Raw genomic sequence first — 21,930 nt, forward strand, 5'->3', positions numbered from 1 at the left:
ACATCGATTTGACGCGATATCATTGGCCGAAAGTTCGAATAATCTATGATATTCATTATCGATTCGCAAAACATGGCGTTACCATTTTCGACGAAGCTTTTATCGCTTAAATTATTATTTTATAAGTAGTACAGTGGAATAGTGTTTTATTATAGATAATATATATGAACTCAAGATCTATTTGTAGTGCATAATATAGGTGAGTTATCAGCAAATATGAACTACGAAAATCCAAGGTGTGTTTATCTCAGTTCCTTCTTCGATTGGAACAGGCTATAGAAGTAATTATTGCAAGATCTTTTCTGTAAAATTTAACGGCAGACTACTTCAACAGTTTTATTACACTACAATAACAAAATAAGCATTGTCTCACCAAAATTAATTATTTTATTAATTGAAAAATAAATAAATTTAAAAAAGTAAGCCTATGTCCATAATAACACAGTATTCTTCACGTAAACAAAGAAAGTAATACGTGCACACATACACGACACACTTACTCTCAAAATCTAAAGTAACGGCCAATCCTACACGAACGGAAAAGTTCAGATTTTACGTACTTTCTTAGGCACGGGCGGTTAACAATACCAAAATCCAAACTTCGGGCTGTTACTGTAAGTTTCCTTACAAAAATTCGATGACTGATTCGAATTTTGAACCCAAGACTTCAGAATTTATAAGCTGGCCCCTAGACCAACGATGCAGTTGTTACTGCAATTATTTAACAAATAATTTCTATTTCTTAGTTCGATTCTATGATATATGATATTCCCGCTGAGTTTCTTTCGCCGGTTCTTCTCAGGTCCGAGGTGCTAAATTCCGAACCGGTGGTAGATTTTTCACAATCAATAAGCAAGTGTAAATACTTCTATATTGAATAAAGATTTTTGACTTTGACTTTGATATAATTCATAACAGCACTTTTGTTCTACGATGCTCACTCGCTGACAATGACACTCAATTCACAAAATCATGTCCATGTCATGAAACAAATCGCGTCAATAAGCAGCTTATAATACGCGACTTTAAATGAAATAAGTATCAATATGACGCATCGATACAAATCGCTTTGACATTTCACGACAGAATTCACTACTGAGCATCCAATTTGCTTCTCATTGAATAAAATATTACTATTCTATTGCCATTGGGGTTGTTGTTTAATTAAAATCCAGTAAAATTCCCGGAAAAAGCTAGAGCCGAGATGGCCCAGTGGATAGAACACGTGCATCTTAACCGATGATTTCGAGTTCAAACCCAGGCAGGCACCACTGAATTTTCATGTGCTTAATTTGTGTTTATAATTCATCTAGTGCTCGGCGGTGAAGGAAAACATCGTGAGGAAACCTGCATGTGTCTAATCTCAACGAAATTCTGCCACATGTGTATTCCACCAACCCGCATTGGAGCAGCGTGATAGAATATGCTCCAAACCTTCTCCTCAAAGGGAGAGGAGGCCTTAGCCCAGCAGTGGGAAATTTACAGGCTGCTAACGTAAAAATGTAATGTAATGTAAAAAGGTACAACATAATTCAAATATGATGCTTTATTATCTATGCTCAAGATTATAAAGAAAATGAGTAATTTAAATATTTTAAAGATAATCAATAATAACGATGCATCTTGGTTCCCTTGGTTGGTAAGGTTAATATTTCTTACAATGTCAGGGACGAGCATCATCGACTGATGTTAACATCAGATGTTTCCCGTCCTACTTGTTTAATATAAATATATACATTAAAAACGAAGAAACGTAGTAAAAGTCGCTCGACACACGCTTATTCATTTAATATTGCGTGTAACAAAGTACCCCAGTAACGGTTGACTGTTGGATCGATTTCTCCGAAGTATAATATTTCAAGTGTCACCGGCAGAGACAAGTTCAAACACATCGTCGTTTTTCATTATAAAATGGTCAAAGTAAACAAAATGTGTTCAAAACCGAAGGCAGTTTATTTCGGACATCCAATTCCTTTTTGGAAGGTAAATATATATGCTTTAATTTATACTATAAACCGTAATATTAAAAAATAATCCATCAATCAACAACTTGAGATTTTTTCGGTTCGCACGTGGCATTGGCGTGGCTGCGCCTTTTTGGCATAAATAAAAGCCATAAAAAAAAGACGTTTTCGAAATCCATTTGATTTTGAAAGTAAAGAACGATTCTATTAAATTGATTTATTGTCATAAAGAAATTTTTAGCTGCCAGTAATAAATATAAAAACTGTGGCTGAAAATCCGGACTATAGCAATCAATCACTTATTTAAAGAAATATTGGTTTTATTTTTCAAGTATCAGAAAAAAATAGTGCAGTTTTCGCAGAATTTTAAAATATTTTTTTTTATGTTTCGGTATAGTGTTACACATATTTTAAACTCTAATTGAATTTGTTTGTTCCTTTTCGAATATTATTATTATTTAAACAAAGTATTGATTTTTGTAAATATATTTTCAGGTAAGGCAACATTGCGATACTGAAACGGTTATTGACGTAAATGAAATGAAGAAAACAATAGATATTGTGGACTACGATAAAGTTCATATACAAAAGTAAGTTTATATTAAAAAAATATATCTTAAATACATATAAATACTCATTTGAAATAATAACAATTTGCAGAGCTATAGTAAACAGGGCAGAAGAGAAGGTCAGGAAGTTACTAAATCAAGAAGAAATTAACCTTTGACAGAGAAGAGAAAAATTAAAGAACATCCTACACAAAGAAGAACACGAATTGGATCATGAACTATATACTAAAAGAGCTATGCAAGAATGTAAATATTGTACTGAAAGAGACAGCAAGATACAGAAATATGAAGAAGAATTAGAGAGGGAAAAAGATAGAAATTGTCTAAAGGCTTTAGAGAGGGAAAAAATGTATGTATACCTGTAGACTGAGATCGATAGGACTATGTATATACGAGTTTTAGGTAGTCGATAACTTTGCTAATGATCATTTTAAGTCATTTGGCCTTTGCCTTTTGATAAATATTATAATTTATGATACGTATTTGCGTTGGCTTCCTCTTTTAGCGTTTTACTCTTTACCTAGAAAATAGGTTTTTTTTAATATACATGCAAAAAAGAGGATTTAAATTTCAGTCCAAACTAATGATACTTTTGAAACAAACATGAGCCATAAAATGTATATTTATTCACCTCGGCAACGATTTTTGGAGAAATTATTCCTGTGTCGGTTTTAAGCACGATAAGGGTGGAAAATATTGTATTATATTGAAGCTCGATGACCTATTATTATAAGTACGCCGAACATTCGAGTCGCCATTCGGTCTAGCATTTGATTCAGTACATAATAATATATTTCCAGAAAATATACCAGTGCCTTCTACATCAGACAATAGGACGGCCATAGTCGCAGTGTCACGCCGATTACGGATGAGCTATTAAGTTGTTTAACAATATTCGGGATGTTAGTATGGAGGTGTGTTATTTCAGTCCCGCACGAGGAGGGACATTTATCCCCATGCGGTATTAATAATAACCGCAGCTGATATGTTAAAGGGCATGGAGGGTGGGGAAATTCACAAAAACCGCACTCAACGCATGTTTGATGCAAATATTTGCCAACAGGGGAAAATACCCTTACAGCTACATCACCTTATGAAAGTCCCAAACTAAAAAAAAATCATAGATTACTTTTCGACATATTATTAAAGCATTCGTTCATGGAACTTATTTAATCTTTTACACAATTTTAAAATATAACATATTAAAAATTGCAATCCAATTTCACTGGCTCGTAATTCTATTGGCTAGATAAATGCAGCAGATCTCGAGGTCATCGAGGCTTCAAAAGTCCAGGTCGGTCCGATGATAAGTTATTGGGTTTTTCTATCGAAAAATTCTCAGTAACAGCATGGAATTTGGAAGTGTTTACACTCCCGTTCCTTGGAAAGGACGTAAAGCCGTTGGTCCTGCGCCTTAACTCTTTCCGGTCGTATGGGATTCCCATAGGATTATGATAGTGAGGGAATAGAGAGTGCATCTGTGTTTGCGTTCACACTTGTGCACTATGTGTCTTCCGTAATTGGCTGGTTTACCTTGAGTTCGCTCTGGCCGAAATCGCTCAGGACAACATCATCCCAACATGTTACTTACAATCTATATAAAACTAATTGATTAAATAGAACACTACTTAAGCAGCTCACTCTCAACTACTCGTAGTTTATAAGTTGCTAGAGGGTAGTTCATACATATACTACCATTTTCTTATTTCTTTTCTTTTTATTATTACGATGAAAAACGCGTTAGGTCTTTTAAAATGTCGCAATTTATACATGAACTATTTTTAATTCTTATTTGTATATAGTTAAGGACTTAATGCTAATGTATATTTTTACATAAAGACATCTTTTCGAATATTATTCTTTTGTTGTAACATAGGCGGTCATTTAGTTCAACCTGCAATTGTACCCATATTTATAGAGGATTGGGCTAAATCTGACAGAAATCTATTTTGATCTAACTCTAACTACATTCTGATTAATTTTATGAAATTTTATTCAGAGCTTACGGCATGCGCTGTACAAAATCCGACGAGATCAAACTACGTGAAATTCAGATGATGCAAATGCAAGAAAAAACAAATATAGAAAAGAACAAAGCAGAAGTTGATGAATTATGGCACAACGTTCTGATGAATGATCTTAGAAGAAAGGTTAGTCAAATTCACTTAATAAGAATGGTCAGTGAGTACAAGCAGACTCTAATATTTCCGTTTTTGTCTTCAGTTAAGCTTACAAAGTTTGTTTGAAGTGGTTAGACAATGTACTTAAATTAGGACTAAACTTGTAACATTCACATCTATGTATCCCTATATTATGTAGAAAATCCTTTTGCATTCCAACATCTAAAACAAATTTAGGTAAATATGCACCTCATAACAGACTCATGAATTCGTTTAATGACTGGTCATCTAACGTCGTTTTCTTTAAACAATATCAAGATCTCATTGTTCGATCTCATACCTTATAAGTAAAATATTTAAGTTTTATTTTTTTCTTTTTAAAATTTTCTTTTTTGCTTTTATATTCGTCAGTACAGTATTTTATGTTTATTGTCTTAATTTGAATTATTATTTAGTTATTAAAATTTGATTTTATATTTTATATAGGTTAGTTTGGTTTATATAAACTATATCGAAAATATTTTTGAAGGTCAATGTTGTTTACATCTTTAAATTACAGATATTAATTTTAAGTACTTAGTGATAAGTTGATGACGTAACTTTTCAATAAATAAATAATAAATAAATGAATATGTCGCTTGGGCTGTTGTCGCTTACAAATTTGAAAGATCGAGCTAAAAAAAAATATAAAGATACCATGTTTATGTTATAACTATTGGTCCAATTATACAAATTAAATTATTTAAAATCGACGAATTAACCTCAAACAGATAGGACATAATAACCATTCCTTAAATTCTCAATTCGCCACTTTTCATAGCAAGTAAAAGGTTAAGTACATTCTGCCGTGTGTACGCTGGCACTCATTTATTAAATCGAATTACAGCAATTTAAGATTTTTCTATTTGGCCAAAGAACAAGTAATGACTTGCTATCCATCCAGACGGGCATTCACGAGGCCTACCGAGTAAATGGTTCATTATTTTTGGCCAATAGAGCATCAGAATCATTATTTTATTAATGTGAAATTATTTTATTTCATTTTATTTAAAATCTTCTATTATAAATAATTAAGATTCTAATTACATTTTTTACGTCGTTATAGGAAGAAATCGAGAGAATTCAATCGGAAAAACGGAGACAAGAAATGTTTGAACGTCGAATGGCATACGATCAACAGATAACCAGCGCCAATAGACAGAGGCAAGAAACCTTGCAGACTGAGAGAGAAGTAGAGAACAGAAGATTGGAAAACATAAAGAAGAAAATGGAACAAGATTATTATGATGGTAATAAATAAAAATATAGGTTTATTTTTTGCCCAGAGGATCTTAATCGCAATTCAACGAGGACATGTTACTAACATTCTCGCCACCATTCCACGCGGCCATTATTTCAACAGTAACATTAATTAATTCTTATTTGTAAATAACTAATACCTTAATGTTAATGATTCTTATGTAAATGAAGTTATTTTAGAATATAAAATAACCACACAGGTTATATATATATAAATAATTATATGTTTATATAAATGAGACCCTATAAAATACCAATGTGATTTTAAATTATATAACTCAAAATAAGAAACGAATCGGTAATACTAGGTAAACGAGACGTGAGTCTGGACAAAACATTTATTCGTATAATCGAATGGTGCGTTAATGTAGCGGAAATATTTTTTCGTTCAGCTTGGATAAGTATGTTAAACCAACATATTAAAAATTTACTACCATGGAATGTAACAAAGTTATACAAAAAATATTTAATATTTATAGTAAAAGAAAGAAGCCTTAATTTGTAATATACATGTATAAAAAAGGAGTTGTTTTTTGCAAATGAAATAACTTCCATTGACATACGATTAAATGTATAATAATATTATGTCCCTTATGAAGTCCACGAAAACTTATTACACGATATGATAATATTATTTCAGCAATCAAAAGAAAAAAAGATCAGCAGATGCTCAATAAAAAGAACTTCACAGAGGGGTATGACTTGAAACAGATGGAACTAAGAAATAAAAAGAGACAAGAAAGGGAGATGGATGTTAGCACGATTTTAATAGCAATGGAAGAATTGAGAAAAGAGAGGCAGAGAGAGTTGGATCAAATTGTAAGAATTGTTTTCCAAAATTATAATTTCTTGCAATATTTCAACGTTTGCAGGAAAATATCTAATCCCTTCATTATTTTGTAACGTTCGACTTGCACCAATTGCGCGAAAATATTTATTTTATTTTTATTTTGGTTTTTATTTGTGCTAAGAGGGCACTAATTATTTCGCCAATGTCACGTGCAATGAAGAAGACACGATAGAGATTTATTTTATAAAAGCATACATGTTTTTCAGAAGTCAATAGTGACAAACAAAACACTGATACCCGTATTTCAAATAAACAATAGAAAAATCTGTAACACCATAGGAACCAATATAAGGTGACATTCATTCACCCTGACCGATTTCGATACGAGCCACTTGTACAGGAATTATTATGTTCATCTAATAGTACGACAATTCGATGAAAAAGCTCATAAATTCAGTTTGTTACACTTACATGGGAGTTTAAACACTACCAACTTTCAAACTCTGAATTACTTTAAGTATTTGAAACGGTTCTCACTCTCTCTAGCTCGAACTCTTGTTCACGAGACTCTCGTGAACAAGACATTCGTAGATAATGTCGAAATATCGAGCTCCCCCAAATAAAAATAAAAACATGGTAAATATCCCGTTTCAAATATTTATAATAATAAAAATAACCATGTTAATTTAAAATCTGAATTACTTGACAGAAAAACCCTACTTATTTTATTGCTACTCGGTTCAAATCCCGATCTTCATGCATTACCTTCTGTAGACTAGAAGACCATATATATTTTAAGTATCTACCAAATTATTCAAAAATTAATAAGATTTAAGCGACAACAGCAGAAGGTGAGATGGTTTTATTAATTACTCCCAGCAAGCTCTAAAAATAGAGAAGCAAGTATTTGTGGAAAATTTCAACCGTGAGAAAAAGATGGCTGATCAATTAGAAAGGGATGCAGAAAGAATAACAACAGTGTGGAAGGAGCAAGGGGAGAAAGAGTCGGACGAAATTAACAGACGAATTGAAATGAATAAATGGACAAATAAAGTCGTAAGTGTGATTATCTTTGAGTTCCTTATGAATTTATATGAATATGAAGAGCATTTATCTTATATACAATGCTAATTATATTCAATACAAGTAGTCCGCCCTGGCTATGCACGGGTATATATTTATTAATGAGAGGTCAAAATTAATGTTACAGTCAGTTATCTGATGTTCTAGAGAATTTATAACCTACATAATATATCACTCATAAATAGTGTTTTCTACCAGTGAAAAAAATAATTAATTAACTTAAATTAACTTTTAACTCATCCTAATTTTTAAATCACTTTTAAGAAAATTAGACACTTTTGCTACAGTCAGGAATGTGTTCTCCTGTAATTGGTAGAACATATTTAGTTTAATCAGATATAAGGCATGTGTTGTATATATATTATGTTATGTACAACTCTTGTAGATGCAAATAAATCTATACTTATAATAAATCTGTAGAGAGGTCAATTCTGTACATGAAATATATTTCCAAAATAACTATCAGGGGGTGATTAGGGATCGATACTGATGGCAAAAATGCAATCAGTAAAATTTTTGTCTCTCTGTCTGTCTGTGTGTCTGTATAACCGTTATAGAAACAAAAACTACTCGACGGATTTTAACGAAACTAGGTACAATTATTTTTCATACTGCTGAGCTGGTTATAGTATACTTTTCATCACGCTACAATCAATAGGAGCAGAACAGTGAAGGGAAATGTTGGGAAAACGGGAGAAGTTACTCCATTTTTTAAACTTCCGTCGCGTGTACAACCTTAATGGTTAAGGCTACACAGAAATCATGTATGACGGAAATGTTCTCCTTAAAATTATGTATCAAATATCCCACGACAGCATATCTATATCTATAGTCTATCTTTTATGGTTGACTCACAATAACACGTGTAACTCCCGATAGCTTAGCAGTTCGAAACTGTTTGATTATATGTGTCTACTCCTACGTTTATAACACTCTCAGTCATCCCTAATTAAAAAATTTAACAGTATTAACTATTACATAAAAAAGAATCATAGAAATCGGTTTAGAAACACCAAAGTTATACATGAAATACGCTAATAATAAGCCATCGCACGTGAATACTGAATCATGCTATAAGGATTATTTTTGTATAAGGTCGCGAACGCACAGGCAGGCGGCTTGCTTGGAGGCTAGCGAGTCATCTAACGAGTAGCTTTGTAAAACTAACATTCTCGAACGTTCCCGCCATCGAGCTTAATACAATTTTTGCCTGTTGATGCGAATAGACGTTCAGAGCGTTCGACCATATTGACAGAAAATACTTAATTTATATTAACAAACCGTGCTTATCACCGCGACTTTTAGTCTTCGATAATTTATTTTTAGATTCCTTTTGTTGTTATTTTATAAAATAGGTATTAGTTATTTTGGTAGTGTTTAAATATTTGTTCAAATGACAAATCCATACTAATATTATAAATGCGAAAGTAACTCTGTCTGTCTGTCTCGCTTTGACGCCAAAACTACTGGACCGATTTAAATAAAATTTGGTACAAAAATAGTCTAGAGCCTGAGAAAGGACATAGGCTACTTTTTATTTGGAAAAAAAGTGCTGTAAGGGGTTGATGATTAAAAATGAGTAAATACTTATTTATTTATTTTTTTATATACTACCATTAAGGGGGTGAAATAAGGGTTGAAAGTTTTTACGGAAGTCGTCATTTTTTAAGTTAAAAATATGAAACTTTATTTTTGTGATACTGATTAAAAATGATTAAATACGTATTTAAGCGTTATTAGATATTCTACCTCTTAAGGGGTTTAATAGGGATTGACATTTCTTATATAGGTTAGTCTAGAAGTCCGAAATTGTTGAAGTCAGTAGCATGAAACTTTATTTATGGGCTACTGATTATAAATGAGTATATACATACGTATTTAAGCGTTTCTTCATATTCTATCTCTGAGGGGGTGAAATAAGGGATGTAAGTTTTTATGGAAGTCCGTCATTTTTAAAGTTAGAAGCATGAAATTTTATTTTTGGGCTACCGATTAAAAATGAGTAGATACGTATTTAAGCGTATCTTGATGTTTTATGCCTAAAGGGAAAAAGTAGGGGTGGACTTTTCGTATATAGGTTAGTCTGGAAGTCCGTCATTTTTGAAGTTAGAAGCATGAAATTTTATTTTTGTGCCACTGATTATAAATGAGTTGATACGTATTTAAGCATTTCTGAATATTCTACCTTAAGGGCTGAATACACACCAATGTGGTATACAAAGAGGTCATACATTAACTTAATATTTTAAGTTAATTTGTAAATATATTCATATTCTACGCGAGCAAAGCCGCGAGTAACAGCTTGTAATTAAATTAATGTCAACTAAATAATCTTAACTCCTCCTGTTATTGGAATAGACTATTTGTGTGTTGTGTGTGATTTTAAAAAGAAACTCAACCTCTTTCTAAATCATATTAATTATAACCCCTTAATAAAGTAAATATGTATGTTTAGTTCCAATCTAAAAGGAAGATAACAATGTTTTCATTAAAGACTGCAGCTCAAGAATACAAAAGGCACATAGAAGAAAGGAATCGGGAATTAGAAAAGAAAAGGCAAGAGAGAAGAGAAAACATGGAACGTGTGAAAAGGATGGCATTCAATGAGTTACGGAATAATTTGAACAGTGCCAATGAGGAAATGAGACGACAGATCGAATATCGTAATGCTTTAACCAATCAAATACGAGATAACGGAAAAATATTGGTAAGTATTCAAATTTTATTACATTTATGTTCTACCTTGCGGTTCGAAATATTGTATTCTTTGAATTATGTAATTATCGCTTCATTTACGATCGAAATATGATAGTTTTTTTTTTTATTGTAAGCGTGGAATAATCGAGCAAAGTACAAATATTTTACAGTTTAGTTTTGTTTTTCTTGTTAATGGAAAAAAATATGCCTTTAAGTATGTATATGTATAAATGTAAAATAGTAAGTTAATCGTGTATATAAATAAAATTTAAACAATGTCTGTACGATGATGGAAGTATAAAAATGAAATTACAGGAACTTGAATTGAACGGAATTGCAAGAAAACAACGTCCGTTTACAAAAAAAGCGATTATGTTTAAGGAAGCGATGAGAAATAAGATCGACCACTCGTCTCTAAGGTTAGTTACAAACGATTTTAAAATATCTTTGAAAGACGCAGTTTTCTTGGTGGTATGGCTTTGTGCAAGCCCGTCTGGGTAGAACCCACTCAGATTTTCCACCGCCAAGCAATAATACATAGAACCACGAGTGAACCAGTGTAGCTATTATATAGACATTTCAAAATTCCCAAAGTTGGTAACACATTTAATTTAGCACACATTTAGCAAGTTGGTTGGAGCTGTAACGTATGGTAAATATTTCTTACAACGCAAATGTCTATGGGTGGTGACGACCACTTACCATCGGATGGCTCATTAATTACGCTAAAATAAAAATATTTTTACAAGTTGGACTGTTAGTTCTGAGAGCAACCAGCTTTATAACGTAAATATACAAGTACCTATATATAAACCATTTAATGTAACGTAACGTTACAAGTGTCCATTTTTATTATTTACATTTAAATAAGATTAACATAATAAATATATTGTTTCAGTAAGAATCCTGTTCATCCATTTACAAGAACAATACAGGCAAATGAAGATAATTCTACTGTACTACCATTCATTAATAAATATGGATTTTAAATATTATTAATTGTAAAATAAATTATTATTCACAATACAGTTTAATAAATTTATTGTAAAATTAAACTACTAATATACATATTAAAAAAAGTGTTGCTGTCGTATCATTATTATTAATATATGTTTTTAATTTTTCCTTGTTTTAATATACGAATATCATTATTGCAAAATTTATTATATATTTAAAATATTTACCGCTATTGTAATGTTTTACAACATATTATTTAATATTTGTTACTAGTAGCGACATCTCTTGACAGGAGTATACATTGCTGTATTTGTTTTCTCTAAGAATTTAATTAGCAGACCAGACATACAAAATAATCAAAACTTAATTATTGACTCAGAATTGTTAATATTTTAAAATTACAAAATATTACTTATATTAACAGTTATTTTAAAAAACCGTTAAATCTGAAGCAAAATCATAACGCTTACTGCTTCTGCGCTCAGCGCTTAGCGCTATGTGATTTGAATTATTCTCAAACAAATAAATCTGCTTTTATACTTTATCTTTATTATATATGTTTTTTTTAGATTTGTGTGTCGCAAAATAACATAATACATATTGCAAATAAAAATGAAAAGATTAAAAAGTGTATCCATTAATTTTTTTTCCATCACACGAGGCCCGAGGGTACTTCAAATAATAATAAATAAGTTTTGATTGTCATCCTTTATTTTTCTACATTGTTTTTGAGTGCACGTGCTTAAGTTTAGGAAATATTCGAACAGCATGGAAAATGAAGAAAAACTTTCTCTTAACGTTCTAGAAGACCGACCCTATCGATATTTACAACAAATGGCAAAATCTATTGGACTACCATCAAATTTTAAGGTATAAAATTATAAATGATATTTTTTCAATGTAGAACGAAGTAATATTTTATGGTTTTAATTATGTATTGTTTTTCTTATTTATATCTATTTTTAATAAAAAGCGTACGTACTTATCTTTGAACTTCAAATATATTTAAAACAATATGCATTTATGTTTTATTACTAATATATAATAAATTTTAACGAATATTTTATACAACAAACAATTCATTAATAAGTCTTTCAAATTTATCATCACTTTAACTTCATTTGATTATAAATAAAGTTGGATATGGGAATTATAAAATTATATTGTTATAATACCTCCTCAATATAAATTTAATTACAAAAAAGAACTTACAGATAATTATTTCTGGTACAAACAGTCTGTAAGCCTATTTCATTACAGAAAGTCTATTTAATAGAATTGATACAAGCTAAGAAGTTCAAAACTGAAAGAGAAGTTAATACTATTATACATAGAGTTAAACTTGAGCGATTGCAATTATCAAAAGCCAGAAGAGAAAGTAAAAGAAGAAAAATGCAGGTTCTTTTTTTATATTTTTTAATTTTCAACTCATATTATCCAAAAGCAAAGATAATTAAATTTACAGCCTTAAGTCTAAAAATTAATAAATACCTACTCACAATTTTTTTTTTTTAGTGCTATTAATAAAAAATAAAAATATACCTTTATAAGAAGTTTAATTTCTTAAATAAGAAAAAATGATCTCTCTTTATTTTATACAATGAAATGAATCTCTCTTCTCTTTCCATGCAAATTAATATTTTTTTTACAATACTTTTTTAGGCTTTAGTATAAATTTTAATATTATGATAGTTTTATTTGAATATGTTTCTTAAGATAGTTTTTCCTTTTTATTATTTCCAACAAACAATAGTATCAGCTTTTACTTTTCCTTATGAATACATTTTATCTTATAAATAATTTCAAAATAGTTATAATATTAATACGTGTACATTTTTTTAAAGCAATCATGATTGTCATGAATATTACAAAAACATATTTAATAATAATAATAATTATTATTATTTTAATTTGTAGATGACAGAAGTAGCATCAACAAGCAGATCGTGCTTCTCTCCACCCATAACAATGACACCAAAGCGTTCAAATCAAATGTATGTGAGATGCAGTCCGGAACAATGCAGACCTCTCATCACTTATAATCCAAAACGGAATTTAATACAAAATCTTAATCAAAATCCCACACCAAATTCAGCATCTTCATGTGGTAGAATATTAAGAAGTTTTAATATGAAAACTTTAAAACCAAATTATGCATTAATGAATGGTCAGGATATATTTAAGTCGCATACAAATCCAAAAGAAACGAAAATCAAAATAATAACAAACAGTGGTGGATTCCCTCAGTTCAACGTCACTGCTAAGTGCGTTGTGAAAAAGCACAGGCCCAGTGTATTGACCAATGGGAAGACAGCATTGAAGACACATTTAATGCTAACACAAAGCATGGTAAGTATATTTATAATATATATACTGTAATACCTTTTACTAAATATATATTTAAATGAAATGAATATCCTATTGGTCGATAAATAAAAGGTTATTCCCCCATTCTGATTGGAAAAAATGACATATAATGATATAAAGTGAAGTATAATATGAAAACTCCTGGTTAAGCTCATATTTTAACCCGTTATCTTTGGTTAACGTCCATAGTTATAATTTCGTTTTGTTTCTTCTACTTGGTCATTGAGGCTTAATAACTGTATAAAATTTTTGAAATTTCAGGATTTATTACCAAATCCAATACCAGCAAAGCGTCAACGAACTCTAAGCGGTATATATCCATTAATACCTTCAGATACAATACCAAGAAATCTTCAAACTACCGAGAGTGTTTGTTTACGTAAAATAGACGGTAGTTTGACAAAGATCAATGCATTAGTGCAGAAACGTAATATAGATATTATACCACGACAAAAAAATAACTTCAAAAATACTGAAGTAAATATTCAAGACATATTGAATAGCATTGATGCCAATACAGACCATAACACAGATGGTAATAGAAATAATGAATATTTGCAAACACAATATCCAAATTTATCAAGTATAGACACGGTATACAGTAATATGTATAATACCCAAGCGCCTGGTATTGAAAACAATATAAAAGAAACTGACATGGATATTTACTCAGTTTATTATCACAAAAAAATCAGAGCCGAACAAATAAGATGTCAACGATTAAGAGAAATGCAACATAATGAAAGATTACCGAAGATCGGTGATGTTTTTAGTAAATTCAGTGATGTTTATAGGAGAGATTTGACGCAGCCTCTGTATGTGCAAGTCAGCACTGAAGCCGAGAGAAGTATGTTCATATTTGTAGTTTATATTTATATGTCCTACTGACAGGTGGCTACAGGAGCCATTTCTAAGGGATTATTCACTATGTAGGACTTATCATAATGAGTGGGGAACATAAGTGCATTTTTTATTCCCTTACTCTCATAATCCAAGGAGACTACAAATTGGATATGACCTTAAAGAATCTATATGCAAGACGAACTATGTTTCATGCTATCTGAGGCAGAGTGTACAAAGTTCCAACTTCTATTCTGAGCTGCTATTGGGAATTCTTCAACAGAAAAACCAATAACTTTGTATTGACTCAATCTTGTCAGACTGTTAATTTGAAATTAGAATGCTAGAAAGATTAGAGACTGCACCTGTGTTAGTGAACACACTTGTGCACTATAATATACCCTGCACAGATTTATATTTTGAGATCGGGTGCCATGATTTTGAAATTACTACACCGACTACATTACAAAACCATAAAAAGATACATTTAAGATAATTACTATCCCTCATCAAATTTCAGGTCAAAATCATCCATTTTATGTTACCCGAGGTCAGGCAAATACAATTATGCTGGAACATCTATACAATTTTAAAAGTCAATTAATAACAAACGCACCGTTACTGCAAATAGCAACTACGTCCAACACAAAATGTGTCTACAGCACACCTATTATTGCAACTGCGTGAGTATTCAATACAGATTTTAATGCAGTGTTTGATAAATAAATACAAATTATTAAAACTAATTTAATTTAACTTTGATTTGTTAACATATATCAAGTGAAACGATCGAACAGTGCGTATGCAACATATTCGTAACGTCACGTGATCTGCGCATGCGCAATCAGTTTATGTTTTTAAATAATTAGTGCTGACTTGTATATGTCACCGTAATATTACAGAAATCGTTAGATTACAATCCGTCGAGACAGATTGTAATCTGTCGAAATATTGTGAACTGTAAAATATGATTGCAATTTAACGCAATATTTTTCGCTATATTGTAATCTGTCGACGAACGACGATCTCCGTGGTCGTCGTTCTGTTATATAAGATATTATATTATTTCAACTTATTTTTTTTTATTGTTTTAATTTATGCGGAATTTTTAATAACAATTTAATTTCTTGTCCTTGAATGGAATTATAAAAATTCAAACGTTATTTATCTATTTTATTTTGTCTGTCATTTATCCCTACTAATATTATAAATGCGAAAGTAACTGTCTATTAACTATATAGCTTGAATCGCTGAACCGATTCTGATGAAATTTGGAAATACTTTGAGTCCCGTGTATGGACATAGGTTAGTTTTTATCACGCAAATCCATCCATCCATACGTGAAAAGGTAGAAGGAATTTTGTATGGGGAATTAATCAATGTATGTATGTACGGGAGTAAAATGGGGGTTAAAGGTATAAACCTTGATATAAAGTTTTATAAATATCGTGCAGGTATATCCGCGGATTCGGAGTTACGTAAATAGCGAAAGCAACTTAATTCCAAAAGGGTTTCCCATGACACATCTTTTTTCTTTAGCGTAAAGCGTAAAGCTAAAGAAAAAATATGTGTCTATGGTTGGAATAGCGTATAACACAGAACAATAATCAATTTAAAAGCATTACGCTTACTTTAAACGAAACATTCTTTGTAATACGAATTATCGTGTTACCATTTGTCTAAATGTAACATGTGTGGTCCCGCCTTTACCCTCTCCCTTGCACTTAAATTTGCACTTTGCTTGTTTGCTTGCATGTTTGACACGCTTAGTGTGGCGCAACCCTCGACGATTGTGTCGAACGAAGCTTATGTTTCTTGTAAGTTTTAACACATTTTATTTTATAATATCATACGTATATGTTTTCTTATAAAAATGGTGGATTTCGTTTGTTTATCTCGGGTTCAAATTTGGGCAAGTTCAACTGTATTTGTGCTTAATTGATTTTTACTCTGCATCTTCTTCGGTGGACTTCACATTTCAGACTTTTAATTTTTTATATATGGAACAGTTCAATAAATCCAACACCTGCTCCTCTTTTTTATTATTTGTACAAGAACATATTTTACTGCCTATCGAAAACCGACATAACAAACAATACCACGTGCCTCTGCGTCGTTTATAAATGTTTTCATTAATTTTGAGTGTCTCAGATAATAATTATAATAGTATAGATATTTAAGTGAATTACTTCTTCAATTATTAATGACTTCATTCAAATATAATTAAACATATATCTTACTATGATATTTACGCCTATATACATAAGTACTGTAAGAAATATTAATCATAGCTATGTGCCACTAACCCTGGGGACTTAGATGTTATGTCACTTGTGCCTGTAGTTACACTGGCTCACTCACCTTTCAAACCGTAACACAACAGACAAAGTATTGCTATTTGGCTACCTAACCTACACAGACAGTCTTGTAAAAAGATTTACCACTAAGTAAACTATAATATATTTACTGTAAGCATTGTTTAAGGGTGATTCGTTAAACGATGCTTTGTCTTCTTCTTTCGAATGTCAAATCAATGGTGATAGAAAAAGACACAAATGTTCCATTAGATACCTGCTGAACAAAGTTTATAAGTATGCAATGACGTGGTAATTAGGCGTAATTTATATATATTTGTATAATAATTTCCAGCGTTCGAGGTGGATAGTCACCGTAATCAACACGACATAGATCCGAGGATGTACGAGTTCCTACACTTCTCAGAGCAGACGCGGAGGAATTATTCACATTGTGATGGTAAGTTATATCAAAGTATATGAAATCAATGCAATGTTGGTTCTAACGGAGACATAAATACTCCGTCCTGTTGATATAAGTTATCACAATTATCCGCGCTATATTCTCGAAGAGTCCTTTAGAGCGAAAGCTGGAGTCTGCTTGATCGTCAGGACGGATTGCACAAGGCTTTGTGCAGATTAACCATGACCTTGCACATCCTACGTACTCCCGTAGCTTTTCGCGTCATACCGCTTTCATACAAGTTGATTCTAACCTAAACATCGTACTACGAAAACCTACAGTCGTTCCCAATGGCAGGAGAAGTAAAAATAATTAAACGATTTTTACATATTTGGTCGAAATTTTAAAAGTATGAAATCTGTGGTATTCATTATGATTTGAATATGTTGAAGTAGTTATAAAGTCCAACAGTGTTGTATTATAGATAAATATGAATTAATCAAGCACTGTTCGTAGTGCGTAGCAGAGCTATTAATAAATTGCATGGCATATGTAAATATACGGTTTGATTATCTTTACCCCTCCTGTCATTGGATTGTACCATAAAAATTATCAACTCCCATAACAATGACTTACTCTTTCTCTTCTTTCTTCTTCTGATCTTTAAGTAATGTAATGATAGTGCTGAGTTAACACCAGTCATTATGGACTGTAGTTTTTTAATTGCCAGTAATTGTGTATGTAGCTTAATATTGTTCTAATTTTTGGTTATTTTGTTAATATAGTTTGGTCGAGTGTGTTTCTTATCAATAAATAAATGACAATTACCGCGACGTCAGGAACTTTGTATGAGGCGTGCACATGTGTGTGTGTGTGGAGGGAGAGGGTGTATGTTTGAGTTTGTTTAGAGAAGATTGAAATGACATAATATTAATAGATTTCAGTACATCGACGTCATCTTTGGGCACGTCTCAAGACATAAGCACGACCGTCTCTATTCCGGAGATGGTGGAAGATGCACTTGAAATTATAAGTCAGGATGGGGTGAGTATGTCTAATATTAAACAAATATTTATACAAAGGTGGCAACATCAGTTCCTCGATAATCTCTGACTGCCTTGTGGCTCTAATCGCTAGATATAAAGCCACAGATACGGTGATTCTGGGTTCGATTCCCAGGTCGAATCGATTTTTGGGTATTTCTGACAAAAAACTTGCCTTTCCATTGGATTATGAAAGGAAGGCAAAACAGATGTGCACTAAAATATATCCTGCGTAGTTAGTCTTCCTTGAAATTTGCCGTCGAGGCTGAAATCGACACCATCATCATAAAATAAAAATATATTTTATTCAGGTAGACATAATGGATATCAAAAATTATTACTAAATAGGCAAAGAAAAATGTAATGTCTTTTTCTCCTCTGTTTGTCAACCGAAATTCGCTTTTCTTGTTTGGTATCTCCTGTTAACTCTTTTATATTTCGTTACAATTCAGGATTATATGGAAAAAATCGCAATGGACGTGAGTGTGCAATGCGTGCTCTGTACCTGGGCGGGACCCAAGATATTACTCGAATATCACATCAAAAAGGTTTTTATTACATCCCTTATTCATAATTTACTACAAAACAAATCCTGAGTTAGTTCAATATAAAAACATTCTGAGTTTTTCTGGCAAGGCGCTCCCTCGAGCAGGCTTAAGTTCGGAATTTGGCAGCGAGCCTGTTAAATCCGTCGGTTCCATGAATTATCCCCGGTCTGAGAGTGAAATCGGTGAGGACGATCATCATGCCTGATCTAGACGTCTACTTAAAAAAAAACTTAACTAGAAAAGTTAGTAATATTCGAAATGTCTCCCTTACGTACCGCAGGAGCACGCGCAGGCCATCCACCGGCAGCGCGGCAGCGAGTGGGCGGTGCCGTGGGCGGTGCCGGCGGCGGGCGCGGCGGGCGGCGCGGCGGGCGCGGCGCGGCACCTGCTGCAGCTCGGGGACGCGCTCTACGTGCTCAGCGCGCGCTACCGCGACCCCGACTGCTTCACGGCCTGCCTCGCCGTCAGTACCGCCGCTCCGGCGCTTCTTTGAGGAGATTCGGAGCTCTCTCCCCAAATGGCAAATTTTTATCCGATACGTACAAGTTTCTGCACGATGTTTTCCGTCCGTCGACAAGTTATATGAGCAACTTAACCACTGAAAACCGAGTGATAATCTTCGGTTTAAGATTCACATCTTCTAACAATTTGGCCATATCTGGTCTCTCGACTCATCCCACTTATTTGGGGTTGGCGCGGTGTGTTTAACTACATTATTATAATACAAGATTCCAGACACTTCCTTTACGCCAGATTTCCCTGCAAATGTTTTTACTGGGCATTGGTATCTCCACTATCATACGGGTCATTAGTTTATTAAAGAATTTAGAAAGAAAAAATCCAAAATTCACAAACATTCCTCATAGTTTATAAAAAAATATAAACATACAATAGGCTATTTGACTGGTTTTTAAAATGCATTTTATATTATTTAGTAGAGGTTAAAGAACCCAGTAAATGTTGTCTTTTTTAATTCTAGTACATATTTGCTGAAAAATAAAAATTCCATATTTAAATAGCCCGCGATAACGCTACTTTGACAATATGGCACTGCAATTGGGTAGGTGACGTCACTTGCCTGTATTGTAATCTTTGGTTCATATAGTAGGCAAACGAGGTTAATAAGCAAGTGACGTCATCATAAGCCCGACCAATCGGGAGCGTTTTGTGTCACGTGACAAACGTTTAAAAAAATGCATTTTTATTTATGGATTTTTGAATAAATCAGTTATTATTTTCAACTTTCGTTGATAAATAACCATATTTAAACTCATAATTTATACTGATTACAATAATTGACACTTTATTTTTGCATTGTCAAATAGCCTGTTATGTACCATACCTGGCCACATATGGCAGCAAATTAATAATTTTAATATCAGACACTATTCATATTTAAATCTTAGATTAACATATTGTGGCAATAAATATTAATCATAGCGGTGAAAATGCAAGTTTCAATGCAAATGCGATTCTTAAAATGAAGTATTCCAATGCAAATAATCATTTCTTTTCACAGTCATTGTCAACGGAAAGCACACAAAAATTCGGCTCTATAACAATTTACAACAAAGTCTCCGGTGAACCATTCTCGTGGAGTGGTCACATACAACCGCTACCGCCCAACCTGCCATATGAAAACGAGGCCAGCTGTCTCAAAGTTGAATTGTCTAAACTAGACTTACTACCCAATAGCGCTAACTTAAAACTATTCAACAGAGAGTTAGTGACAGACTCACCGAGTAAAGTCATTATAGGGCAGCCAATATTTAATGATATACAATTGATAATATTTGTTAGGATTTTTAATTAAAACATTTGTATAAATATTTGCAATGCTAGGGCCACATATCTGCAAATGAACGAACATCTATAATGTGAAGATGCTATGAAAGTATTTAACTACCAAATGGTGTTAAATACCATATCCTTCGATAAAGTCCTTATTATAACTTTCAAGATTTTCTCAATTTTTAAGACTGTCTTGGTATAACAGAAAACCGACAGAAGACTCCTTAATAACATTTTTAAAAAGTTATTAAGGGTGGCACTAGTTAATCATTTCTGTCTCCTTCTTTCGAATGTCAAATCTATGATAACAGAAGGACATAGCAATATTTATCTAAACACTCGCTAAACGACTGTAATAAGTAAACTTATAGTGCCTTAACATTTTTAAACTCTTAACTTTTATATATTTGTACATGTAACTGACAATGTGTTACTTTACAAAGTTGTAATTGGTTTTATCATAACTTTATTTTTAATTAATATATTTACTTAATTTCTAACTTTGTTATTTTATGCTTATGGCAACACATGTGTTAATTGTTCTAGTTTTAAGTTGTTGATTTTGAATCTTTTTTTATTTTATAATCATGTTGATTACTTTCATCGTTTTATTTTAAGAGAAGTATATTATAATTATGTGCCATACTAACTTGTATTACTTTTTTTTGTTAAACGAAGTATTTTTTTTTTATTTTCCAAGTATTTAAAGAATATTTTTATAGCATTACTTCAATATAGTTTATGATATGAATAAGAAATTATGAGAAAAATAACGCATAAATGCCTTCAACGTTTATTGTAGTTTATTATTGTTATTAACATTGAATTCGTATGTTGTTTGCTGCTTTAAGTATTAAAATTGTGACATCGATAAAGACTTAACAGTATTTTATGCTAACAATTCAAATAAATTCATCGTAAAAAAATCTTTACGTACTTTTTTTTAAGCTCTGGTAAAAATTTGAATTTTGTAAAGTATTTTGCGCCCGCGTAAAATATTTCTTTTGTTTTGTAATAAAGTTGATTAAAATTTAAGGAAAGTGTCTTTATTTTAAATCAAGAATTGTTTAAGAATAAAATTTACCCGACAATTTATTTAATAATTGGAACTTCCATACATTTAAAATAATAACATAAAAAACATTTTATAGTTCTGAGAGTCTAG

The 21,930-nt window shown here is 31.8% G+C and overlaps 2 protein-coding genes across 3 annotated transcripts; both read left to right on the forward strand.

Annotated features, from left to right (window-relative positions):
* Window positions 1-1,929: 1,929 nt before the first annotated feature.
* LOC113397696 (calponin homology domain-containing protein DDB_G0272472-like) lies at window positions 1,930-11,542 on the forward strand. Its single transcript, XM_064218583.1, has 9 exons — window positions 1,930-1,983; window positions 2,695-2,882; window positions 4,533-4,683; window positions 5,759-5,942; window positions 6,593-6,771; window positions 7,622-7,798; window positions 10,320-10,532; window positions 10,838-10,941; window positions 11,421-11,542. The coding sequence occupies exons 1-9, from the start codon at window positions 1,930-1,932 to the stop codon at window positions 11,509-11,511; spliced, it is 1,341 nt and encodes a 446-aa protein (XP_064074653.1). The 3' UTR covers window positions 11,512-11,542.
* A 420-nt stretch (window positions 11,543-11,962) lies between these two features.
* LOC113397668 (uncharacterized) lies at window positions 11,963-20,940 on the forward strand. 2 transcript variants are annotated; one of them, XM_064218702.1, is made up of 11 exons: window positions 11,963-12,349; window positions 12,740-12,877; window positions 13,397-13,828; window positions 14,108-14,693; window positions 15,207-15,369; window positions 16,457-16,503; window positions 17,336-17,440; window positions 18,321-18,427; window positions 18,879-18,974; window positions 19,255-19,437; window positions 20,494-20,940. In XM_064218702.1, the coding sequence occupies exons 1-11, from the start codon at window positions 12,248-12,250 to the stop codon at window positions 20,785-20,787; spliced, it is 2,253 nt and encodes a 750-aa protein (XP_064074772.1). In that variant the 5' UTR covers window positions 11,963-12,247; the 3' UTR covers window positions 20,788-20,940. The 2 variants fall into 2 exon arrangements, with proteins under 2 accessions (XP_064074772.1, XP_064074773.1); XM_064218703.1 differs by lacking the exon at window positions 12,740-12,877.
* The last annotated feature ends 990 nt before the right edge of the window (window positions 20,941-21,930 follow it).

The sequence above is a fragment of the Vanessa tameamea genome, chromosome 23 (genome assembly GCF_037043105.1).
Source record: "Vanessa tameamea isolate UH-Manoa-2023 chromosome 23, ilVanTame1 primary haplotype, whole genome shotgun sequence".
In the NCBI taxonomy this organism is placed as follows: domain Eukaryota; kingdom Metazoa; phylum Arthropoda; class Insecta; order Lepidoptera; family Nymphalidae; genus Vanessa; species Vanessa tameamea.

Coding starts and splice junctions, on each gene's coding strand:
- LOC113397668 (XM_064218702.1), top strand. CDS start 12,248: ATGGAAAATGAAGAAAAACTTTCTCTTAACGTTCTAGAAGACCGACCC. Junction 14,694..15,206: donor CAGCACTGAAGCCGAGAGAA/GTATGTTCATAT, acceptor ATCAAATTTCAG/GTCAAAATCATCCATTTTAT. Junction 18,975..19,254: donor TCGAATATCACATCAAAAAG/GTTTTTATTACA, acceptor TACGTACCGCAG/GAGCACGCGCAGGCCATCCA.
- LOC113397696 (XM_064218583.1), top strand. CDS start 1,930: ATGTGTTCAAAACCGAAGGCAGTTTATTTCGGACATCCAATTCCTTTT. Junction 2,883..4,532: donor GCTTTAGAGAGGGAAAAAAT/GTATGTATACCT, acceptor AATTTTATTCAG/AGCTTACGGCATGCGCTGTA. Junction 10,942..11,420: donor ATCGACCACTCGTCTCTAAG/GTTAGTTACAAA, acceptor ATATTGTTTCAG/TAAGAATCCTGTTCATCCAT.